At 39.1% G+C, this 26,930-nt stretch overlaps 1 protein-coding gene across 20 annotated transcripts in view; it reads right to left on the bottom strand.

Moving 5' to 3' along the window:
• ARPP21 (cAMP regulated phosphoprotein 21) overlaps window positions 1–26,930 on the bottom strand; it is a 288,954-nt gene that overhangs the window by 28,433 nt on the left and 233,591 nt on the right. For all 20 annotated transcript variants that reach the window (XM_051768567.1, XM_051768564.1, XM_051768580.1 and 17 more), the window contains 5 exons: window positions 25,176–25,406; window positions 20,710–20,879; window positions 19,071–19,175; window positions 16,424–16,687; window positions 8,643–8,769 (listed from right to left, as the gene is read on the bottom strand). In XM_051768567.1, the coding sequence (XP_051624527.1) occupies window positions 8,643–8,769; window positions 16,424–16,687; window positions 19,071–19,175; window positions 20,710–20,879; window positions 25,176–25,406 (897 nt within the window). The remainder of the gene's footprint in view (window positions 1–8,642; window positions 8,770–16,423; window positions 16,688–19,070; window positions 19,176–20,709; window positions 20,880–25,175; window positions 25,407–26,930) is intronic.

The following is a 26,930-nucleotide window of genomic DNA, read 5'->3' as shown; positions in this document are numbered from 1 at the left end:
TCATGTCTTGCCACCAACACATAAGCAGAAGCAGAAACAGAAGGTCTATTCGTCAGTTCTGGAGTGAATTAACATAAAATGACTTGCATTTACAGCTAAGGCTTTAGACTGGCAGCCAAGGCCAAGGAAAGAATCACCTCTTTCCTTTCTCAGTCTACATCTTATCAGGCATGAAAGAACCCTCACCAGAATCTGCTGCAAGAAAACCTGTGTTTATCCTTATCATTCATAATGACAAATGGCAGAGATATCCACTGGAAGTGAAACCTCAGCAGGGACTATGTATCACTAGTAATAAGAGAAATAATTAAGCTGTTAGAACCAGACACTCAGACAGCAAATTCAATTTTTTTTTTTTTTTTATTTTCTGTTCAATACCAATGACAGCTACCAGCCATCATGCATTACAATTAGCTCATGCTGCAGGAATGCTATCTGCTCTGGTGCATAATGAGAGAGCTGCAACAGAGAGCAGGACCTGAGGAGGAGGTGAAGAACTATTTGGAGAGGTAACATGTATCCTTGCCAGTTGCTAAGGTAACCAGCTCCTTTCTTTGGGAAGAGTCATGGGCTGCCTAATTCACACGTACATACTATCAGCCTTATTTCACTTGCAAACAAACAAATGAGAACTTTAAATAATTGCTCACTTGCTATATAAATTCATACATTCTATGTAACTAATAATGGTGAGTCAAAATAAAAATATCCTTGCAATTGCAGGGGGATTATGCCTTTGTGGATAATTTAGGCAAACAATAACTGCCTGTAACAAAGGCTGACCTTTTAATATACCTTTTAACACACCAGCAGTGTGTTCTGCTCACACACAGAGCAGGTCATACACACACTTCTTCTACTGCATCCTAAACTAAATAAGTGTCCTGTTCTACTGAGTTTTACAACTGCAAATTGTGCTTCGATTCTTAAATCCTCAGCCAATAGCAACTGCAAGGCAAAAGCTCCCTCCTTCTTCTCCTTCCCGCAGTACAGACCTCTGGTGTACATTTGGAATATTTCTTCAATTATTAGCAGAGACCCAAAAGCCCTCCTGCACTTTTCCACTTCTCCATCCCGCTGCATGCTTTCATTTACAGAAAAGTTACAGAAAACTGAGGCCCAAAGCCTACAAACCTACTGTGAACAGCATGTCTGAAACAGAGATGGAGATGGCCTCTGTCCCTCCAGACAGGCCTTCTAGCATTTCTGTCCATGATAGGGCTCCACTACTTCCACCAATGGCAGGACGGTATCAGAAAAGAAAAAAGAAGAAAAAAGAAAAAAAAAAAAAAAGAAAAAAAAAAAAAAAAAAAAAGAAAAGATGAAATCTGTCTTTGCTCTCTGGGATTACAATATAAACCTCTCAATTATTCAGTGCTGGAAAATTCCATCACAAGAAGCGGGAGCATCACACATTGATCCAACTTTGAATTAGCAATAGGGATGTTGTAGGACTCTTTTTGGCAAAGAAAAGACAGAAATACAAAGATTCTTTGTAGACATTGTTGAGTACCTTAGTGTTCCCTACATTTTAGTGTGGCCTCCACAATTTTTACAGAGGCTATTTTGAAGTTCTATCCACTGCACAATGCTGTTAGAAATCTTTTTCTCTCTCTGTTGTTCCTGTGCATTGACTGACATGAGACTAACACATATTAATTCTCTAAAATAAAACTAAAATTTTAAAAATCTGTATTTTACTGTGAAACCCTTGGAATTCTGTCAGAAAATGCTTAGATTTTAATTAGCATTAGAGAAGTTGAACAAAACTTGAGAAGTCTTGAAAGAAAGCCACAAATAAGTGCCTGTCTTAAGAGTCTTATGGCTTCTGAGCCTACCAGTGTTCTCTTCCCTCAATATTTGTTCTCTCTTGGTGTTAATACTGAATAATTAAACAAGTCATTTGAGGAAGAACAAAGCTTTATGACAAAAGTGATTTTGATTGTTAATTTTCAGAATTAAGTATGCTGCAGGGAGTGTGATAGTATTAATTCTGCTATTAATTTAAATTACAGATATTCTGTAAAGCTGTATGCTGGTTCAGTACTGCTGCAGCACTATTGCTAAATGTCAGAGAGACAAAAGGATTTAGTGTTTCTAAGAGTAGAAATTCAAAAACTTTTAAGGCCCTGTCGTGGGTCTTCCAGCAAGCTTCTTAAAAAGTCTTGAATCCAATATTCAGTCACAGAATCCTCCTCCAGCAGTAGTGGAATGAAATCCAAAGTGCAAAATTTCAGGTAGCAAACTCTCTGTGGGTAGCTAATAGGTAACGCTGAGGAGATGGATGGGTCTTGGAGCTAATCTTAAACATACACTATATACAATGGTGAAAGACTATAAAAGTGAGACCTCAAACTTGCAAAAAAAGAATACAGAATATATAACCAAAACTAAGCAAGTTTCTTGCTTTATGTCCTTTTTTCCCCCACACACAATTCTCAGCTCCTTTACACCTTTAAAGAAAACACTGTAAGAAAGACAGAGAACATCTCTGAACAGCAGAGATCCCAATGAGCATTTCCTCTGAAATGCACAAACATGACTTAAAATCTCTCAACTGAGGCATCTGCCTAAAGCTGGAACTAAATCATAAAATTAAATGGAAAAAAAAAAACCCTCAAACACACACATATGCACACAAAAAGAGGGCTTCTTTTCTCCAGATGTGATTTAGAGGGAAAAAAAATAAATCTGAAGAGCAGTCTCCTAGGTTTGCTACAGGCATCTTCATGGCACAGCCATCACAAGTCTCTAAGGCAGTTGGTAGAAGTGCTGAGTTCTGCCTTATAGATGCTCTCGGGCTTAGACACTGTCTAAATGGAAGCGTGCTTGTAGGTAGACCTTTAAGTTTCTGAGCAACTTAAACAAAAAATACTTGGACAGAAACTAATAATATTGGTGTGGATCGCTTCCAGATCACAATTTTGAACTTAGTCCTATTGCAGTTGCTGCAAAGTCCTTCTTGATTTGGCCCTACTATTTCTCAAAATTCTTTTAAATTTCAAAGCCTTACATCAATATTAATGAACACAGCACTATACCTAAGTATCTAAACCAGCAGGGCTCTGTCCCTCCCATTCCTGTCAAGATTCTGTAAAAATGAGACGCATCTCCCTTGTAATGCTTTCCAGGAGAGCAGTATCTGCTGAAAAAAATACAGCATTGAACACAGATGGACACCTTCTGTAAAAATCTGTTTCAACAGTACAGTAAGCAATTACTGTTAGAGAAACAGTGTCTTCAGATAATTAGATACTTAAAAATTGAAGTTGTTAATGTTTATAGAAGAAGAGAAATTATAGACGGAATTATGCAAACAAATCTATCATGGACCATGAGCTTCTGTCAGGTTGCTAATGAAGGTAGAAAGCAGCAATCTTTCTTTATAAGGTTCTCTAATGACCATGATAACAAACCAATTTTTTTTTTTAGTGCTGCACATTTCCCTTCCCCCATTTTTTTTCTGGTGAGTATCAGTTTATAGTGATAAATGCTTTCAGAAGACAAAGAGGATGAAAGAAACTTGAAGATGACACTCTTGAATTATGCTGACACTGAAATGATTAAATTAAGTAAAAATTCAGTATTTCATTGTCAATTTGATTTCTACCCAAACAAATTTGTGGACTCTGTTAAGGTACATTTTGTCTTCACTTAAAATTTGCTTCTGAGATGCATTAAAGAGACAATTACCTCTTTTATCTTACTGTAAGCTGTAAAGGCTAATAATACAGTAGTTCATCAGAAATATTACCTTTCCTTCAAGACAAACATTTTCTGCTTAGAGAAGATCCATGCATACTGATTAAGAAAGGATTCTACACCCAGGCAGTGTTCAGATATATACTTTTGTCACATAAGGACTTTGTTTGCCTACTGTACACAAAACAACTATATTGCTTTTAGGAAAAAGCAGAGATTTCCTATGCTGTCTGAGCTTTTCACGCTATCTGGGCACTGAAACAGGTTATAATGGCAACATTTGTTGATTCTTGAATGCATGAGAAATCCTAAAATCATTACATTAATTACAGGAATTACAGAACAACCAATTATGCTAAATAGCATCTTATTTTTGTCTGGAAATATTGCAGTGTAAACTTTTGGCTGGAAGATTTACTATAGGAGTACTACAGATTTTAGCTTTAATCTCCTCAAAAGATGATCTTCATTGCTGATGCAAAACACACACCACAGACTTCTACCTTACAACGGTGTGATAAACCAAGCTAACAGTCTTTTAGAACTAGGCCCAAACAAGATAATAATAATATAAATATTATTTTAATAATATAAATACTATTTTATCCTTAAAAGTTTTGTTGCCCTCCGAAATTACCTGGAACATGACACGAACCTACAACAATGAACTAAACTAGGAAAAAAATCATGTAATATGTTGCAGCTTGTTCATTTGTGAACAGCAGTAAGAACAGTTGCACATCCCAAGGTAATACTCATGTATTTATCCAGCTCATGTTTCTGAAGCACTTCAGAGATGAAAAATCCTCAAAGTGCACAGCATTTGCTATAATGAAAGAAAATAGAGACACAGATATAAAATAACACATTGTTGATTTCTATTATCATGATAAAATAAAAATAATTATGGATTTATCATCAGTACACCTCCGTTTTTCTATTCAAACACAATAACTAGGATTGAAAGCTTTCAAAACTCTCAATATGGAGATAATTACTGAAAAATGAAAAACTGAGGATGTGCAATTTACAGAATACTGCTACATGCAAATACAGAAATAATATTCTCTTCTCTGAGGTTACAAAACTGGGGAATTCACAGTACCTCAAGTATCACTTCTTACAGAGTGGAGAAATTAATAACAGCAACATACCTAAATGTTTGAAAAATGAGCATACTCTTTTTGAGAATACCTGCCTGAACACACCTTAAGAATGCACTTACGGTGTCCTACACATGCCATGGTGTGTGACAGACACCAGCTCAACCCTGGCCCCACTTAATGGCAACATTTTTAAAAACTTTCCATTGAGCAGGACTGGACACAAGAATGGTGCAGAAGAAGCATAATGAAGAAGAGCAACCATGGTATGTATCTGAGTGAAACAAAACTACTTCTGTTTACAGACAATGACACCACATGGTCAGGTACCACATTTTGGCTTGAAGAGAAATGAACACAATTCAAAAATGGCAAAGGTTTTCATAAAATCTTCATGGATGACACTGTTTGTACTAGGCTTCTGCCAGAAATGGGTCATTTAGGTTCTCATATAAGCCAGCACTTAAGCAAATAAAAATAGAAATAGAAAAGGTAAATAAACACACAAAATGTTTTCATCCTTCTCTCCAATGATTTATTGTTGCCAGAGCTCTAATCTGATTTTAGGTGAGCTCATCTTTTTTTCTGCCCTGGAGCCATTTAAACTCAATATTGCTCTGCTTCCAGAACCACGAGAGAGTAAAGGCTCCCTCAGCCACTACAGATGCTGTGCTGACATTTTACTTTAGCTGTTCACTGTAAAAGTCATCAATATTGCCTCACTCCTGAAGAGACCTTTTCTAACAAAAATGAAAACAAATTGCTGGCATTAGATCAAACTTTGACCTCTGCATCCCAAAGTGGGGAAAGTGAGATCTGAACTCTTTGCTTTGCAAGCTTCCAAAAGCTCTTCCAAGAAGGTAAACTTTTTTTATTTTAGTAAAATGTTTTCTGAGCTGCCAGGCTGAAGCTGCTTCCTTGCTCATGCTGTCAATATGAGCTAGCTGGCAGGTACAGGCAGCCAGCTGGGGCTCTCATGGGCCTGCCTGCACCACAGCTGTCCTCTCTCTGAAGCAGCAGCAAGTGATGTGAGGTCTTTGGGGAAACTATTTCAGAAATCATCTTTTCATCTGCCTCCTTTCCATCTGTTCACTCTTCCCATTCTCAGTATTCCTGCCCTGAACTCTATTTCACCAGCACTATTGTCCTTCATGTCTTCTTTTTCCTGTCCCTGGTTATCCCTGGCTCCTCACGTGCTGATCTAAAACTAAGTCTGTGTGGGAAGGAAAATTACACTCTGAAACGCTTGTGGATTGCTATTTTCTGGTCATATACAAGTCTCTACAAAGATTTAAAAGGATTTTTTGGTGTGATTACTCTGCTAGGTTTCCTCAAACAACCCTCAGAATACCATTTTGAGTTCATCTTCTAATTTCCATCACATTTGGTGGAGAGATGAAATCTTCAAAGATATGACATTTCTTCAGGTTTGTAAAAATCAATGTCTCGAAAGAAGAGAGACGCAACCCAGCTCACTTGCCCTCTGTCAATAGGCTACAGCAGGAGCCAGAAGCTACTTGCCATTTAGGTGCCACCCGTCAATCTGCTGTGGTGGTGAAACACCATCTCCTGCCCAGCAAGCAGCTACCGGGCATCTAAGAGGAGTCAAAAGAGATGAGGAGTTTGCAGGTGAGCTGAGGCACATAAGGAACAAAATGAATGTTTGTGAGGAGGCTGATGGTAAGAAAAGCAGATGCAGTGATGATACCAGGCATGAAACCATATGAAACTATCATTGAATCATTTGGGTTTTTGGTGTCTCAGCGCTCACAGTGCACCACCCGCAAGAAATCTGTAGCGTATGCTTTCCTATACTTTTAATTCTCCTGTGACATATTGGAAAGCTATTTATTTTCCAAATTGCAATGGCTGCAGTTGAACACAAATCTGAACGTTCCTTACACCATCTGTAGGAAACTGCAAGCTTCATCCTCTCACATATATCACATGGTCGGACAATGACTATGGGAAAGGATGCATCTGAGGCCAAAGGGATGAACCAGTTCATGGAATTGTTCTCAGCCAAGTCTCAAGATCTGAGAATAGCTAAACACTTATTATCATCACCACGGCAGGGAGTCTAAACAGTAGTCACAATGTTTTCATTTTTAAACATGAGATAAAAATAATGCTTCCAACTGAGTAGGCAGCTGAAAGAGCGAATTGCAGGAAAAGACTGATGCGCTAGAGATTTTACACAAACTCTTTGACTCATGTTTTCCAAACATGTAAGGAAAACGATGCAGTAAACACTGAAACAAAATTAGCATTTGCATCTCTGCATTGTCTGTACTCAAACACAAGAGCTTCTGTGCTACCATATATCTTTAAAATACGATTTCCTCAAGATCGAACAGCTGGATCTTCTCCAGAACATCACTCGTGCTCCAGACCATCTCTTGTGGACTGCACTTACCATAATCTCCACTGTGCTATGGATGTAGCATTAAACTGATAAATATGGTTTCATAACAACACAGTAGATACAGATAATGTCACCTAAGTTGATTTGCACTTAGGTTCACAGACCCACTATACAGAGATAATAAATATGATACCAGACTGTCAGGCAGGAGAAGCTAGAAGAGACAGATGACCTTTGTGCAATACTTCACCCTCTTCTCTCTCAGGAATGTATAACATGAAGATATGAAAGCAGACACAGTCAGTCACCACTGACACCAACCAAAATGTCACCAATTTTATTAGAACACAGAACAGCATAAAAAAAAGTAATCAATTGCTTAGTTAGAGCTGTGTTTGCTGTGTCTTTGTCTCCCTGAGTGCCTGAGAGAGTGGAACAAAATTGCCAGCAGTCACATTATGGAGACAGGTTGACAGGCTGGATGACCTGCTCACATCTCATGTCTGGGCTCTTGACTTGCATCTTAAATGACTTTCACATCAATGCCTTTGCAGGGAATCTGCTTTGCCATTCAGAAGGGTTTCTGCCAAACTGAGATCAAACAGTGAATGCATTGTCCTACCTGGCACGTCTGTAATTGCAAGTCCTACTGGGAAAGCAACACCCTCCCTTTCACCTCCCCCACCATATACCTGGAGTTATTGTTTGGGACACCCTATAGGGGGAGGTATGTGATAAAGAAACAGACACTTAACAACTTCAAAAAAATCTCCAACACCGGAATTGTTTATTGCCTTGAAATGAGAGCGACTCCCTCAATACCACAGTTCCTGCTCTCCTGTGACACACACCAACCCAGTTCTCCCCATGTCCCTCTTACTCTGGAGTCATCTGGAGTGACATGACACAGCAGGAAAAGAGACCGGTTCACTGTGAGACCTGCTACTCACTCTCTTACAGTGTAACGGCCCCCGTTCCAGCCGCACGTCGCTGTGGGAAGCTGGTCCCCATGGGCACCAACTACACAGACAATCTTGCCGCTCCTCACGCTCGGGGAGAGCAGAAGGTGGTGGAGCACAACTGGCCCTTTCTGCATCATTGAAGACCTGTCTGCTATGTAGAGTCATATACACATTTGAGGAGTTTCCATGATGAAGGGCTACCACAACAGTTGACTTGAACATGCAATGTGACTGCCCACACCTGTTCCCTCTCTCTGCCCCATCACATGGAGCATGGACACTGAGGACACGGCACTGCATGGAGGACAGCAGGGGTGGAGAACGCAATCTCTGCTCTTCCATTGCTTGGTATGTCCAAGCAAAACGTTTCCTAATTTGTAATTTTCATCATATTTTCAAACAGAACAGTGACCAGCTTTCCTCTCCACTGTTCAATTAAAACACAACCAATAGATTTCACCAGCAAAGGCACTGCAAGCAGCTGAAGAAATGAGTAACAGATGTACATACCTGCTTGCTGTGCAGTCTGTGGGATCTGTTGACTCCGCTGTGCATTGTACTGAACTGAGGCAATGGGTCTGTACTGCTGAGTTGTTGAGGTAGGGTACTGACCAGATGGGTAGTAATACACTGGCATCTGCAAAGAAAGAGAACAGCAGCTAACTGTAAACTCTAAAGATCAAAGATTCATAAAATAAAACAAAACTGGAAGAGGAGCAAGAGTTCGAGTCAAACATATTAGTGGTAACACGAATCAAGAGAAGTGGTTTGCATTGTCTCTCTCATCAAGAATCACCGCTTGCTTCCAGCTTTGCTAGGAAAAGGGGTATCAGTGCCCACATTTCTTTTCAGATAATTCAAGAAACAGGAAAAAACAGAGTTTTAATTGAAAAAGACAAAAATCAGACAGAATTCATAAAAAGTTACATGCATATACCAAAGGAAAAATACCACAGTAGTTTTTTATCACACTACAATATCAAAAGCTGCAGCAAAATGGATGCAAACAGAACCTTCTGTATCAACATTACACATATAGACAGCATGTTGAACCATTAAATGAACTGTGGAGAAAATGGTCCATCCGAAGCAAAGAATGGCCTAGAGTAAACATATTTAGAAGTGACATGGAGACCAAGATGGAATGTGTGTGCCCTAAACACCTGTAGGAAACAATCATTAAATTCACGTGTCTGGACAACAGCTACATCCTTCCTTACGTGAACATTTCCCTCTCAAGCCTCTCTTGTGCTTGGTGTGAAAACAGTTAGAGTTCAAAAAACAAAGTTGTTTTCTTGCGGGAGCTAAGGGTAGGCATTAAGTCAGCAAGTTCTGCTAGATGGGTTTCTTTTTTCTATTATTATTGTCATTAAAGAGCAACGTGTACTACATCATTTTATCACATAGGCGAACACGCAAGTTTGAGGGTGACTGAAGCTAAATATTTTTCCTATGCATGCTACATCACTGTTACTGAGACATTTGAGCTAAAAAGTTCTCAACTGACCCCTCACAAGTTCAAAACACTCAAAATTTTTCGTTTTCAGCTGCCAGGGATGCTGTGGGCACCTGACAGAGTTTGGCAGTGTACGGTATGAACAGACTGCAGAGGGGCACAGGCTCAGAAGAACGTTGCTTCTCTTGCAACTTCTGCCACAACTGTCAGCATTTCTTAATAAAGTCATTCAATTTTTTTCTCACTTTTGTGTAGCATTTATCCTACTCAGACATATGCGCAGAATCATACCAAATGCTTTTATTTTTTTCATACAAAACCAAGAACTATTTTTGCCACTTCTATTTGCATGGAAGAAATGTTCCTCGAACAGCTCATTCAACTTGATCACCCATAAAGTGTTAGCAAAGTAAAGGTACCTACATCCTCTCATAAGAGAGATTAGAAATTTTCCTCAGAAATTTTACAATCTCAGATGAGAAAAAAAGGCATAGACACAAAAGACTAGGCAAGAAGAGGCTATGGATGGCTACTTGGGCAAGTAGAAGACTACTGAATGGGTAACTGTGGCAGGAAAAGTATTAGGATTAACCGAGCTGAACTTGGTGATGTTGGTAAAGTTAACCCCCTAGACCAACTGACAGTCAACAGCATCTGTCAATCAGGTGGCTGAATAACCATTCCTTCTTCAAGGTCTGCTAGTTTTTTCTTCAACCAATTGAATTTTTTTTTTCCTCACTTTGCTAATACCAGATTCAGACAAGTATGAGAAAAACAAGGTTTCGATCAGAAAACGTTGTAAGCTATCCTCTCTCCAGACAATACCAAGTGACACCTAATGGCTACAGCCTGCACTCAAGTAATTTGTTTTGTTAGCGACTAAAGTAACAAAAACAAAATGTTTTTGTAGAATGGACAACACCATTATGAATTTGCTTCTCTGCAAAATAAAGTCACAAGGGACAGTAAAGTGGACCCAGACATTTAAGGTGCAAAATCATTCTTTAAACATCATAGCAGTGTAAATTGTGGATCAGGAGAGTTTCGTGTGATAAACTCATCTTGTGGAGAGATTATTGTTTTCAGCAACACTTTACCACAGTAGACTTGAAAGAAATGAGAAGACTCACTCTAAGTCAAATCAATGCAAATAGTTAATCCTTCCTTGGAGCAGGGGAACAGAATAGACATTCTTTCAAACATTCTTTATTTTCTATTCTACAAACTAAAGAATATTAAACCCCCATGGAAATACTCTCACTTTTCCTGCCAGCATCTTAATCTCACTTAAAGGATTTAAATTTATTTGATTTACCCTCAGCTTCCTCACTTTCCTTGTGCAGACAAGCCCCCAGATATTTGAAAATACAAGAGCATTTGAGAACAATGAGAATTATCTCTTGGGGAATGATTCTGTAGGTATTAACTTTAAAATATTGAAGAACATAGGTTGTGAAGTGGGGTTTATAGTTGAACATGCTGAGCGTAAAAAAAAATATTTTACCCCACAGATAACACCTCAGAGTTAGTCAAATGGCTTTCTCCCTTTCTCTCATTTTCTCAGTTCATTGGAATACATTTGTTATATAACCCACTTAGAAGCTTATTAGAGTGCAATCTAGCAGTATGAAAAATGTAAGTAGTAAAAGGGTAAAAAAAATTATTTCATTTATAAAGATTAATGGATTATTTGCCAGTAATCATGCACACATGACTTGCAAAGAAGAGGTCTGGGTTTTGATACATTATATTGTGGGGTGGATTTTGTTTTTTTGCTTTGGGGTTTTTGTTGTTGTTGTTGCTTGTGGGGGATTTTTTGTTTGGTTTGGTTTTGTTTTTTTTAAAGAACTTAGACATTAAAAGAAGGGCTTGGTATAAAATATAGATATGGTCTAAAATAGGTCTTTTGTGCTTGAGGGGCTTGGAAGGATCCATTTTCATTTATCTTGAGTACATCTCTATGTCAGTAGTTGAAACATGTTATTTGTCCTTTCTGATTCTACTTTAGTGAACAGTGGAATTAGTGGATCAGCGATAACATGTATCACTTACATCATCTACTGTGATCCTCTTGAATTTTTTTAGTTTCTCATTATATCAGTGTTACTAACACCTTTACTTACGTGCTCTTCAACAAAAAAAAAATTACATTTCTGTAGCGGGCTACTGACATGACAAATTATATTTGAATTGCTTTCCCACGTGAAATGCACAATCTAACCTTGGACCTTTTGCTTGCAAAACATACTTCATTTACAGAATCAGAAAGTTTTCATAGCATTAACAAGCATGCCAAGAGAGATACATGGTTATCCTAAAAATAAAATTAAATTACAAAAAAAAGTGCTCCTAAGAACATAATCTAAGTAAATGCTACCTTCTTTAGTTTAAAAGCATAGTTTCTTGATCTTAATCCTTGACACTGTGAAAAATCCCTCCTTTTTAATAATTATCATGGAAAGAGTTAAATATCCAATACCTTGGATATTCCTATTTTGAAGGTGAATACCTTCCTTGTATATAGGTTGATCATTCCACCAAGTTCTACTTTTTCTCTCCTATTCAGTACTTTACTTAAGTTAAGTTTAAACAGGACTGGGCACGTCACTTAAGAGACACTCAAGAAATGGCACAGACAGACATTACTTTTTCCTGCTTCTAATGTGCTTTGCTTATAGATTACATGCAGAGACTCCATACAGCACTGGTTTTCCATTTTGTTCTATCTACATACAGTTTGAAACCCATTATGAGGCTGGGTGTCTCCTGGACTGCTCTCTAGCAGCACCCCTGAAATTCACTGGTATATTTTCCCATGGTAGGATCAGGAGTCCAGAAACCTCTCAGGATAATTTTACTTTCATAAACTACCTCCCTACTGACTTACATCTTGATTCAGTCATCAGACAGGTATTCCACCTTCTCTTAAAATTGCTGATATCCAGTAAGGTTTGGATTAACACCTTCATCCAGATGATTAATGATGCTGATATTATTGCTAATGCAACAGCTACAGTTACATAAATGGGAGTGAAGAAGGCAAGAGAAACCATAGTGATGTATGGACACTTTGAGGTACCATTTCTTCCTAGTATCTAACTGACTGGGATCTGTCATTCTTCAAGGGTTTTTCTCTCCTCCCCCCCGCCAATACTTACAATAACAGTAATGAAAAATAATGGCTAGTGTATGATAACTCTAGGATGTACTCCGATATAATTTTCCAAGATCATCAAGGAAAGACCTGTTCATTTGCAGTGACTTCCCAACTTTCTTCATAACAAGTTTCATAGAGGAGACATGCTATGAATAAAGATTTTGTCTTAGGGTAGCTAGAGACTCTCCAGGAGGGGTTTCTGCAAAGAGACAGCTAAAATTAATGATGACATAAAATTAATCCAGGTGAAAAATCCCTCAACATGTGTTGAGGCCTCTCCAGGCCTCTCCAAGAATTCATGCCATCTCACTTTTGGACATCATTTTGCCAAAGAATAAGACAGAGGTGAAAATAACTTTTAAGGGAGGATATCATTTCCCATTGGCACAGTACTCCCATTTTTTCCATTTCTTCATTTGCAGAGGCAAAGACAAACACCATTGATAGAGTACTGCAAAACAGAATGTGGACCCTTGCTAAAGTGTCTGGTCCCATAAGCACTATAGAAGAAACACCAGAAAGAGAAGAAAAACGAAAACAGAGGAAGTAAAGATGTATGTTTGAAATTCGTGATATAAAGCAAACAGTCATTTGCTGCTAAAAGTCCCTTTCAGCAAATCCAGGGTTTTGGTTTTTTGGTGTGATTTGTTTTGTTTTTTCTCTCTATTGGCTGAAAAAAGATAAGATTCTTATTTTCAGGTTACTAAATCATGACTGTTGTCAAACTAGGGAATAGTTGTGATGAAAGAAGAAGCAAAAGAAACATAAGGGGTCCTCTCACCTCTTCTTAGGCATGTCATTTCAAATCCAGTCTGTCTCTACATTGATACAGACTGGGAGAAAAAATCTTGGAGAGTAGCTGCACAGCCACATTTAACTGAACTTTAACAGATTAGATAATAATTTAAATGTAGTACTACTGTGTTTGTAGACTTGGAGGGCCTTTCTTTCTCCTCGTTTCAGCTGCCAAAGAAAATGATCACACTCATAGGACCTCCGCCCAAGTTTTCACTGCTATTTTCCACCAGCATACAGAGCATCACAGCCAGCCTTATCAGCAGTGCATTTACAGGAACTAATTAGTCATTAGCGTCATGCCTCTTTTTCACTGGTATAAATTCAATAGCAACATTTAAGATATAAAAGTGCTTTTACATTGATTGCATTGCATTGATTAATGTATCACGTAATGTTTTGCTTCCATTACCATCTTTATTGCACCTTTTTTTTTTTTTAAGCCTGCCTCAGACCACCTGCCTTGGTGTCTGAGAGCAGACTTACTATTGCATCTAAGCCATAAAGAGTAACAACAGCTGATTCAGACTGACAATAGCCACTGCCACAGTGAAGTTGTGCCACGGGCAAGACAAGGAGTCCACCTGCACAGAAAGCTGAGCTCTCAGGGCAGAAGAACTACTATTTCCCAAGGATTCATTCATCTTTTTATAAGAGGTATCCCCTATTACCCATACATTAGTATGCTACAATTAGTATCCAAACCACTGTGCCACATTCTAGGACTGAAGTGAATGAATTAAAACTTGAAATGTCAATTCAGAATTTCCTCTCTGTGCATGTGGATGCAAAGTGTCTGCCTTCTTCTGCCACTGGCAGACCAGGGCCACTGTGCTTTCACAAGACAGGGACACAGGTAGCAGGGACTAAACCCTGCCATCCCCTTTTCCACAGGTATCTGACAAGGATTGTTTGGAAGAGCAACAAGCTGGAGATAAATGGTGTTCGCAGATGCAGAGGAAGATGACAGTGCTGAATTTCTCACCTTTCTACATACCCCAAGGACAAATCATTCCCCAGTGAAATAACTGAAGTTGTTACAAAGATATTTTTCTGCTCTCAGTAACTTTCCACTTTGTTACTGCACAGGAGGAAAGTACCCATAAGTACCTTATTTGGGTTACAGTCAGAGACACAGTGGCCATTAGACACACCAGTACTGTACCAGTCCTACTGCAGCCTGTACATGAAAAGGCACCTCCTCATCACTGAAGAAGTTAACCTGCCTCTCAGTAGTGCCAAACCAAGTTTTAATGAGGGAAAACAGCTTCCTCAAGGAACACTACACCATACTGAGTAAAAACCCTGCACCCTGTGGCACATGCGAGGGTGAAATCCAAGGCTCACACACCAAGGCTCAGCCACAGGGAGGCAGGAGCTGTGGGCAAACCTGCCAAAGCAGTCTACACATCAGCCGAGATGCGGTCTAGCAGAGATCCCAGGGAGAGCTGCACACCTGGTCTCACCCACAGGAGTAAGGAGGCGGTCTGGGGTCCCCTATCATGGCAGGCAGCACGATGCTGCAGCCCCCATAATTTCTGGCAAACCCCGGCTGGCAGAGCTGGGAAACATATCACTTTGCCTGCTGCAGAGACAACCCGTAAAATGGAGGTGCTCGCATTTATCTGCTTCACTAGAAGTGTCGTGAGGTTTGATTAAACGATGTTTGAAAACACTAAGAGTACCTGGGGGCTGTACATGAGGACTGAAGCTTGGACAGCCTCTACTTACTCACTTAGGGAGCACAATCTAGGTGGAGAGACAGATATACCAGGGAATTCTGCCCTTTAGTTCATTTTTTCTTTTCTGAATTAAAAAAAAACCAAACACTACATTTGGTAAACTATGAAATATCTTTTCTAGTAATATTTTCATTTTTTTAAAAAATCACATTATATTGAACTTCAGCCCCTTAAAACATATTCTTGGCAAGCCTTCTCTGAGAAAAAACAGCCACATATTTTCTAACCACAGAAACTATGTATGTCCTCTATGGGATGTCAGCATCCAGTAGTCCTCAGATTTCTTTTATTAATTAGTGATCTAATTAACTAGATCTTTAGGCCACTTAAACATTGTAACAATAAAAATTCTTCATTCCTGTGGCAATACAGAATTCCATTAACAAACACAAATGGAGATTTTCAGTAAGCAGCAGTAAACAAACAAAGAAAAAAAACCCCAAACTAGCAGGGTTTATAATACATTTACATTAAAAGAAATGGTGAAGTTTTGTACTTTATTTTTATATATTTTCTTCCAAAGGACAAAATAAAACCAGAAGAAATACTATTAATGCCATTTAAAGTAGAGTTTAAACGAAGTTATCTATAATTGGATAAAGAAATCTGTCTTTTTAATGTGTATGCCTTGAAAATTGGCCAGAAAGTCATCTGTGCATTTTACTTCTTGACAGTAATCACTTTCAATATTCTGTAAAGGCACCCAGGAGACAAGCAGAGATGTTTGGTAGTGAACAGTAAAACATAATCAGTCTTCAGGAAGACAGTTAAAATTACTGATCTGTGACATCTCACATGTTCGAGTCAATTAAATATGATTAATGACTACCTGGGCTGATGTGCATGTTGCTCTTTTGGTATATATACAGAGAAAAAGGACCACGGATATTTACTCACCCTCCTCCTTCATATTCATGTGCAGATGTGTCCTGGAGTACAAACATATGTTCAGAAAATGTTTTGAGGATAAGGAAGGGATTAATGAAATCCAGGAAATGATAGATGCTTTGCAAGTTTGCTGCTGCCTAAAAATCTGCTAAGCTCTTATCAGGGTGTGTGGGGGAAAATCTCGAATTTTTATGTTCTCTTTCTGATGTTACAAAGAGCTCCATGCTAAACTGGTAGGGAAGGTTTTGCCTACCTGAGCAGGTGGTGGCGGTTGTTGCACAAAGCCTTGGGGTGGTGGTGGTGGCTGCAGCACTTGCTGGGATACTGGTGGACCTGAACCTGTAAAGCTTCCCGGGGGAAGCTGTTGACTTGGGGAAGCCATAATGTAACTTGTCTGCTGGGCAGGCTGCTGCAAGAGAGGCGATGGGTAGACAGGACCAGAAGGCGATTCAGGGTTGTCTCCTGATGATTGACGACTTAAGCTCATCTGGCTAAACTGTGCTGTCATGTCATCTCGCTGCAGGGCAAAAGGCAGGAGAAAATGATGTAGACATGATGTCTGCAGTACACACACAAATTAGCAAAACAAAATAGGTTCAGAGCATGAGGGGAAAAGGAACTGCTCAGCTCAAATCCATGCCAAACTTTGCATGGATGTCTACAAAAATAGAGGCAATTAAAATCAAAATCACTATAAATGCTTTGACAAATATTTCTAGACTGCAAGGTGAATGGCATTATTTGGCACAAAAGCCAATTTTGGCTCTTACCTTGCCCCCCTCACCTTCTTTTCCAAAATGACAAGTGAACTTTACAGTGTTCAAAAGAAGACATTTTCAATACAAAGGGCATGAAAATAACATTAAGAATACCTCTATCCCCAAACACAGAATTTGTCAGCCAAGCACATGCTGGTAATTTCACCTGTGTTTCAAATTGATCCCAAGAGGAATTCAGTAGGATTCAGGTGCAGACCTTTCCCTTTTTGGACTGTTTTGAAAATCCAAGGTTGTAAACACAGAGAAGATTAAAAAAAAAGCTAAGCCTTATGTTGCTATTTCAAGGCTTTTTATTCTGCATTGGAAAGAAATAAGTACTTTATTTGACTGGAGGGGGAAAAAAGAATCTATGGTAGGATGAACGTATCAAATAAAGTCAATGGACCTAAGTTTCCTTACATGCTGGTAATAACACAGGCATTCTGGACAGAATCTGTTCAGTCTTGCAAAAAGAGTCATACTATTAAGTGATCTCAAGTTTATTCTGTGAAGGTCAAAGATTTACAAATGTGGTTCTAGGCATCTTCGTTTATGCCCATATCATAAGACTTTTAAATACTCAACATAAAACTCTATTGCATGCTAATATTGAGATTACAGATAGGAAATAAGCATTATAAAAATGCATTTTGCTTAGAACATTCATATTATCTTTTAAAAGGAGACTCCAGTTTTGTTTGCAGCCTGGTGGTGTTCATTCTCCAAAACCATCCAGCACAAAGCATTTAATGTCAGGAAACTTCAAAATACGTAAAAAGAAAAAAAAGGTTGCTTGTGGAAAGCACTGACAGAGACTGCACAGAGACTCACCCTCCCAACTCTGAGAGCAGATACCATGGATCAACACTCCTGACAGATCATCAAGTGGTATATGGAAGTAAGGCTATTAACTTTACTATCATTCTACATTCATATTCAGGCACATAAGTTGTCTGTCTGCAGGTGTTCCTTTAAAAACCTAGATTATTTGTTATCTGAATGGCAAATGACTGCAAATAGATTCTAGAAGAAAGTTCACTGAGCCAGGAATGGCTTTGGATTTGCCCAATAAAGAACAAGAGCTTCAAAACAAGATAATTTATACAGTGTTTGTATAATGTAATGTACATTGAAGACATTAATTCAGGTGAAGTTGTACTATTAAATTAGCCAATAAAAATATCAGCCTTCTTATGACTACAAACCCACCACACACTAGAACAACCTGATATTCCTGCAACACACTTTTCAAGAGAAATAGCAGTGAGATATGCAACTTTTGTTCAGCACGGAATAATTTTTATTGTCCTTTAAATGGTACCACTCATCTACCAGGCACTAATAACACTATTTTATCTGCAAGGATCCACTCAGTTTGGTTTCTGTCTCTTACTATAACTACATGACATCTCTACCTTGGGAAAAAAAAAACAGTCATAAACAAGATTACTAGAGCAAGAGAGAAAAACAACACAAAAAAAATTTGTAGTGCCTCTTAAAATGTCAGCTTCATTTCAGAACAGTATAATCTTGGCCCTGTAAGCACCAAGCCAGAATCAGACTCTAGAAGAGCACTCTATTTATTTTAATTATACATGTCCATTGGTGCATTGTCATGCTGTACAGTGTACCACACCTTCTGCAGCTGGTTCACTGCTACCCTCTTTCCCAAGTGCCCTGGTATCATCAGGGAATAAATCCAGGCAAGGGATTTAGTATACAGATAAAATAATATAAAATAAAAAATAATGATTTCTAGAGGTCTCTTCTCCAGTCTTTGTGGACATAAAAGAGAGATAACCTAAATCTCAACTACTGGAGTTAGCAATTTAAGATCCCTTAACATTAAGTGACAAGACATAAGCTCTTATCACAGGCACAACAAAATATTTTTCTGGAGGCTCTGCTCACCATGTAGAGTGCCCTGCTCCTAGCAACATCCTTCAGGTTAGCTAACCAGAATCAGTGGGAATGTTCTTACAAAATGCTTGTCAGTACCAAAAGCATTAAGGTAAATAGGTATTTATTTAGATAGGGTTCTCATGTGGGACACCCATCCTTGCAGTGCTCCCCGGAGGCTCCTGGGCATAGTCATGCTCACATCCCCAGCTTCAAGGAAAGAAAAAAGAAAATCTTTAGTACCACAGAAAACTGCTGCGTTGGAGAGACTGGCAGGAGATGCTGGGGAGGATAAGAAACTGCTGGATATTGGACTGACTGAGAAGATGGTTGCATTGTCTGAACAGGCTGCAAAATAAACACAATGAAAGACATAAATTCAACCATTTAGAGAGAGATAACCACCACCACCACCTTTGTTATTGAGAACAAAGGTATCAATCACAGCTCTGAAAATACAGGTGACTCATCACTAGACCAAGTACAACAGGTCAGGTACTGCAATTTTAGACTTCACTTTAGCCTTATATCAAACAATTCTTTATTACAGATATTTCTGCCTCTTTTCACATATTTGATGGATGTTGGATTAAATAAAGCCAAGCTGTATCTTCTTATTACTAATGTGAGCCAAAGCGAAATTATGATTCTACATTTTATTTACAGAGATAAAAATGGAAGAGCAGCACAGTATAACTACGTACTTGAATTTTGCTGTTAGTGACTGATTTAACTCTGAGTGTGTCATAGGCAAAGGAATAATGATTGTAAAGCTGCTTTGTCAGAACACAGGAGTTTTTAAAAAAATTAGGAAGAACAGGCTGTGAATTACTAACAGACAGGCCATCAGCTTTGAGCAGATGTTTACCTAAGTGAAAAAACAATTTTCCACAGCACTATTACCTTGGAATAGCTTTAGTATTCCTTTCATTTTAACCTCTCATATAACTTCGTACACACGTTTGGTACTACCCCCATCTTCTAAAACTGTGAGGACCAGATCAAGAAATAAGAGCCATAACCATGTTAAGTCCAAATCCAGTAAAATCAAAGCAACTTCACTGAATTTAAACATTGTGTTTCTGGGTAATCTGGGATGAAACTGTGCCAAATTATAAAGCTGTACAAGAACTGTAGTAGATCTTGGCTGCTCTGTGACTAAACATAATATAGGATTCTTGCTTGAGTGGTTCCCTCTGCCTGCTCTGCTAGGGGAGAGAGGCATGCAATCCACAAAATTAAGTTTGAACCAGATCCAAACCTTGCTGCCCATGCTTGGCTACACCTGGCCACATGCCACAGCCAGCCCAGGGACCAGAGAGCTGACACTCCATGGCACTGTGCTCAAATCAGTCTGCTCTTCCCCTCTCCTGCTACAGCTCCAGAATTTTTAGCTCAGAGCAGAGTAGTGGCAAGAACATGGGGTGCAGGCACAAAACCACCAAGTTGGGGCAGAGGTGCTTGGAGAGCGGGTTACCCATAGACTGGGCCCAATACAACAGGACATGAAAGAGTTTGTAGAGTCCTTCATTGTACTTGATTCTTTGACTCAAACCCACTGCTGTCAAAAGGGACAGAGAAAGGTCACTCTGGAGAAAATTACAGGCTGCACTACTTTGGGAATGAATGCTTCAGCTTCCACTTATGGGTGAATTTTGCAAAATAACCTTATGTAGACATATACCAACTTGCTTAACAGTACTTTTGAAAATAAAATCATCCTTTACATAAAACTGAAAAAGTAATCTTCTCTATCTCTTTAATCCATGTTGAAAAGCACTTCTTGATATTTTTGTCTAGCTGCATTCCTACCTCCTACCCTTTAGGTCATTCTTCATATCCCTGAGAGCTCCTTCTTTTTTCCAGTGGCCACCACACCTACCTGTGTGACAAGGTGACTTGCCATTTGTTGCTGTGGTTGTTGAACCTGCTGAGGCTGCTGGGATGAAGGCTGCTGCTGAGACTGTCCCACCATCTGGCTCCTCATCGTCTGCTGGCCACTGGGAGGATTGTATATTGCCGGTGTCCCATCAGGATTTACAAACGGTTGACCTGAAACAAAACACTCTGCATTTGTTGAACATTTTAAAGAATATACCATTTCCTGTATGAAAGGATACAGTCATGCTTTAACTGATCACTCTTTAGCTGACCTGCTACAACAGTAAAGTGCTCATCACACTGAATGCCTCATTGCAGTAATTACAGTATCAGCCATCTTTTTTTTTTTCTTTTTTTCTTTTTTTTTTCTTCAGGCAAGACAGACAGCAGGTATTTGTTTTGGAAGGATGATTTTTCAAGGAATGGGTGGAAAGTTACCATGGCTATAAGATGATTCATATGCTCTTGTTGCTTGAAGTCATTCAATGATAAATCAATTAACATTAAAATTGAACTTTGGAGCAAACACTTAACATAGGGAATATTCAGTTACATTTTACTCTGACACAATAGCAGTCAAATGTACACAACTACTTCTGACACACTATAGTTTGTAGGAAACAAAAAGAAAACCAAACACCCACTGTTACTTATTTATTTACACATTCCAATAACACAGTAATGTACTTTTGAGAGCTTTGCCCTATGTAATTAGAGGAGCCAGCACTCAAGTATTCAAGGAAGTAACACTTAAGATGTATTTAAAAATCTCTTATATACAAGAAAAATTCTGTCCAAAGCTCTACTAAATTGTTGAACTCATTTCACTTCAGATATTTTAGGTGGGGGAAATAACCTTGCAAAACCAATGTTTGTTTGAAATAATAAAAAAGTTTACCCAAGTCACTGTCTTGCTAACAAAAAAGAAATGGTATTTTTCTGTATGAAAAATGTTTTTCATGACCTCAGTTCTCTTTTCACTTCTATCGTAAATCCGTAAATCAAAGGAATTACAAATGTTTCCATGAGAAAAATTTTAGCGATGATACCATAACCATTAAAGTCAGTAACCAAAGTATGAATATCTGAGATGAAAAGGGAGATCTGGAGCAATTCGGTGGCTTAGAGCTAGAGTGAAACAATGAACTTCTGATTTGCATACTACAAAGCATCTCTACCTGTTCTATCTACTCCCCAGACTTTCAGTTTCCCCCTCTTATGAATCACAGTCAGAAATGCCTGAGGAACACTGGCTAAAGAACCTTACTTTCTCTCTTTCTCTAGAGTATCAACACTTCCTGGACCAACTCGACATCACACTCATGACGAGAAAGGTCATGACTGAGTGGGAGAGAAGCACAAGACAGTTCTGTCCACTGTTTTCCTGAATCTTGCTGTGAACACACTGGGTGACTATGGCATGGACTACCAAGATTTGGGAATCTAAGGCTCCAGAAGCACTTTAGAAGACTGAGTGGGATAACAGCCACCCAAAGCCTGTGTCAGATACTCAAGGGAAGCCAATAAAGAGCATTTCAATGACATAATTGAAAAAGTCCCAGCAATTCTTTTAAAGATGAAAAGAAAAAGACTTTTCATGAAGAAATCTTGAAATAAGAAATGAAAAGGAGAGATCAGATGGTAACAGGGAAGACATTTGTAAGTTATGAACTGTGGCCCTGTTAGAAGGGCAAAGATTGCGATGTCATTTAGAGGAGTAAGAATGAAACATAAATGCTCTTAAATTGTCAAAGGGATTAAGTCAGAACGCGTCAAAAGGAATCCTTTAAAGGGTAAAACAGAAGCAGGTGAAATGGAATGCAGAAGAGCACAGCCACATAAATGGTTCTTTGCCAAAGCAAGTAAGAAGTTTGTCTATCTGGGGAAGGAGAACAGTAAAGCAGAGGAGAGGAAGTAAAGGAAACTGCAGATATGGAAAAGAAAGTGTGGACTGCCAACACCTGAGAAGGAGCAGAGAGGTATAATCAGAGCAAGAAGATATTGACAACATCTGTGGATGCCATTAGAGGCTTGCACAGTCAGTGACTATGTAGTGTGAAAGGAAGTAAAGATTTTTAAAGGACACAGTGTTATGATCAAAAGAGAGAAAAATTCTGGAAGTAGCCACTCTGCAAGAGGAAAAGAAAGAGCTAAACAATGGTGTTACATAGGGAAAGAAAATCTATTCATTACAGGAAACAAAGCTCCTTTTTCCTTTTCTTTAAACTGTCTTCTCTTCATCTATGTTTCTGACAGCATCCATCACTTTGATAGTTGATCACAGCATCTAGCAATCTAAATCTCCTCCCTATGGAGCTTCTTTTGTAATGTTACCCTAATGAGATGCAAAGATTCTGAGCCCAAAGAGTGATAAATTTGCAGTATGTATTTTGTTGCATGTAAAAAATACAGTAGATGCTAAAGTGTAGCATCTTCCAGCACAGGCAGCATGATGAAGAAGCTAGAAGCGTGAGACAAGAATTTTAGGCTTTTAAAGAATCTTCTCCCTCCATTTTCTTTATTATGTATATATTTACAAGGGAGCCACAGAAATAAAACAGAGGGTTTGAAAGAAACACAAAATCAGATACACGTAAAAATACTTGCTCCCTTAACACATATGGGGCTCCCAGTGATGTCTCTGCAGACAACGAGGCACACTCGGAAGGAAGATGAGGTGCTCTAGTCTAGTGACAGTATTGAAAGGCATTCTACCTACAGCAGAAAAAAAGACTCCCCAGGTACCAGGGAAAAATATGAACTAGCTGCTGCAAATTGCTAAATTGACAAAACAGACGCAGGATGTCAATTTTGTCAATTTAAGATGTTCCTCTTAAACTGCTCTTCCGGCTTTCAAGTGTGGTGACCTCCAGTCTCTGTCCTTACCATGGCCAGGAACAAGCACAATCTCCAAGCAGCAGCAATTCCTTTCATTTGTTTCTCAGTCCTGTCACCTGAATTATGGATGAGTCCTGTCTAGGCCTGCTGAGTTTTGCATGGAAGTGGACCCCACAGCACACAAAATGCTGTCTTCTGTATTGACCAAGAAATTTCAGTGTTGCAGACAGAACTGAAAACTATGGGAACAACAGAAATGAGCAGATGAACATATTGACAGATTTTTTTCTTGCCAACAGTATCAGGCTCTCATGTCAATAGTGCAATAGCTTGGAAAAAAGTACATTTAAACAGTAAAGGCTTCAGAAAAGTGAAAGGTCTGTGCAAGTTACTAAGTCACCTCTCTGGAAAGAACTTCTCACATTTCAATCTAAACAAGAAATGCTCCCTGATTTTAAATATGCTGATATACATTGATCAGCCCCAGATACTACTATCTCTGAGTATCTGTGGAAAGATTGGCTCAACAGTTTACCAAGGCTGTGTTTTTCTTAAATGCTGCAACTTTCTTGACCAAACTATGACCGAAGCAAAGTATTCATAGTAGTGGACTCACAAATAAGTTTTAGGTATTTGCACTGAAATACTGAAACACAGAAATGTAATACACATAAAATACTAGTAATAAACAAAAATCCCCAAAGAAAAAGCTCCTGGATGCTCTATCAAGGACTTTGAAAAAATATTTTTGAGTTCAATCCTCAGTTCTCATATAATGGAAGATACATTTCACCATAGGTTTTGTTGCTTTAAACCTAGCATAACTCAGCTAAGGTTGACAGCACAGCTAGTCATGGTCACTGAAACGGTTCAAATCACTGAAAAAACATCACAGTCTCAAACTCCCAGAACCTTTTTAATACTGACAGTACAATACTGTAGGGAGTAATAGTGTAATATAACCTGGACTTCATCTAGACCAAGGCGGTTAAGAAATTGCCTTAAACTTTCAGCAAACACTCAAGTTCAAACTGAGCAGTTTCCAAAGCATCCACAGCACTTGGGTGCCTGCAAGCACCTTGTTTGTGCACTGTGGTGCTGCTAACTACCAGGAATTGAACAGTTACAGCTTTGTCTTATCACAAAACTCACAATTTAAATACAATTGCTAATCATGCAGCTCACATAACAAGATTAATTCTGAAGTGCAAATTCAAATGCAGTCTTTAAGCCTTTTGAAATTCTGCTGACATTTGACGATGTATTTCGATTGCACTGTATCTCAGCATGCTCAATATAGAAAAGCATCTGTCTTTATTGATGCTAATGGTATCTCAGAAGATTCACAGCCAAGGAGTGCCAGGACTTCTGAATGATGAATATCCTGTCTGGGATGAAGCAAGTGTGTTTTGTATCACTTCTCACCAGCTATGCCACAATAGCCTCAGAAAGCCAATCTAACTTTGCCAGCAGATTTGAAAAAGACAACTTGCAAAAGGTCATTTGTATGTATATTTGCTCATAAAATGCCCCCAGGAAAATATGTCTAGAAACAAGAAATTTGGTAATTCCCCAGCTGACATGAGAAGCACCAACGGGCAGTATCAGGCAGGAGAGAATCATACTGACCTGTGTGTGGGTTGAGAAGGATACTTCCAGGCGGTATCCCTGCAGCTTCAAGTGGAAGAATGATATAGCTGGTGTTGCTGGGGGCCACCTGGCCACTCATCCCGCTCTCAGGGTAGGACACACTGCCTGTAGAGCTGACTGTTACCCCAGGGACAAGAGATGCACTTTGGAGAGGCTGATGTATTCGTGACAGTGATCCTGAGGAACCAGCACTGCTGGAAGACTCTGAGCCTAACAGGGAGACACAATCACAGCAGGAGAGGGGGTTACAAGGGACCCCAGTCCCCATCAAATAGGGTATGTACATGAGGAGAGCCTTCACAGACTGCAGAGGTATGCATCACTCCATGCCCTGCTAGGAGCAGGGTTTTCACTCTCTACTGAGACCAGTATCCAGTGGTAATTTTTACAACTTAAAAAACCGCTTTCCTCCCACAAAACCTGCTTCCTCCCAGACAGTAAACAGACTTACCAAAGACAACACAAAATGCTCAGCACGTATTTATAATGCCAAAGTATCAGTTCATAAGGTGTAAAGACTAAACATAGAGTTCATAAATAAATTAAAAAAACCCTATAATCATAACACAAAAAACCCTAAACATTTTCTGTAAGAAAAACAACTGTGTTATCAGTCAAATAACAAGGTAGCTGGGCAACACACATATTAATTTAAAGCTGCCTAAGATGCCACCTAAGATTTTTGCCACTTTGATTTGTCAGCACCTAACCTATTAAAATTGAACTATTAGAGAGCATCCAAAGGAGGGCAACGAAGATGGTGAAGGGCCCTGAGGGGAAGCCGTATGACGATCAGCTGAGGTCACTTAGTCTGTTCAGCCTGGAGAAGAGGAGACTGAGGGGAGAGACATCATTGCAGTCTACAACTTCCTCATGAGGGGAAGAGGAGGGGCAGGCACTGATCTCTTCTCTGTGGTGACCAGGGACAGGACCCGAGGTAATGGCCTGAAGTTGTGTGAGGGGAGGTTTACGTTGGATATTAGAAGAAGGTTCTTCACCCAGAGGGTGGTTGGGCACCGGAAGAGGCTGCCCAGGGCAGTGGTCACAGCACCAAACCCGAGAGAGTTCAAGAAGCATTTGCACGATACTCTCAGGCACCTGGTGTGACTCCTGGGGATGGTCCTGTGCAGGGCCAGGAGCTGGACTCGATGATCCTTGTGAGTCCTTTCCAACTGGGCATATTCTGTGATTCTGTAAAATCAAATGTGCTAAACCACATTTGTGCCTGGAAGAATGGAGATATAGTATTTTAAAACCCAAATATAATTTCCAAACTTCTGAGATACTACTTGATTAGATTTCAATTTGCTTCACATAAAAAAGACAAGAATCTCTGAGAGCATAGGGCTCAGGTGACTGGCTTCCTGAAAGCAGGATGTTATGAATGCAAAGTATGTTTTAATTGCAACTTCTTTTATTTTACTTCTGTGCACTGTCTATTCATCTAACCTTCATAGTGCCCACCTGTAGGTATATACTAAAAGCAAAGACAGAACTCAGACTTCAGTTTTCGCAAACTTCTTCAAGCCCAAATTACATCCTTTCAGATATGGGATACTGTAGGTGGTCCCTGCAGTAGACTGCTTAGAGCCTCAAATTAATTTTCAGTCAAATCCCTATTGAAATTCGTTTATTTCCTCATATTATAGAAATTAGAGCAAAGCAGTTTTCTCCTGAAGAAATCATACTAGCATCCTGTTACTTAACAGAGGGTCTTTTCACAGATTTCTGTAG

This window comes from Manacus candei, unplaced genomic scaffold (assembly GCF_025592945.1).
Source record: "Manacus candei isolate 608988 ecotype Guabito, Panama unplaced genomic scaffold, ASM2559294v1 h1tg000095l, whole genome shotgun sequence".
Lineage (NCBI taxonomy): Eukaryota > Metazoa > Chordata > Aves > Passeriformes > Pipridae > Manacus > Manacus candei.
The sequence above is the reverse complement of the archived record's forward strand: the minus strand, read 5'-3'. Positions and strand labels throughout refer to the sequence as shown.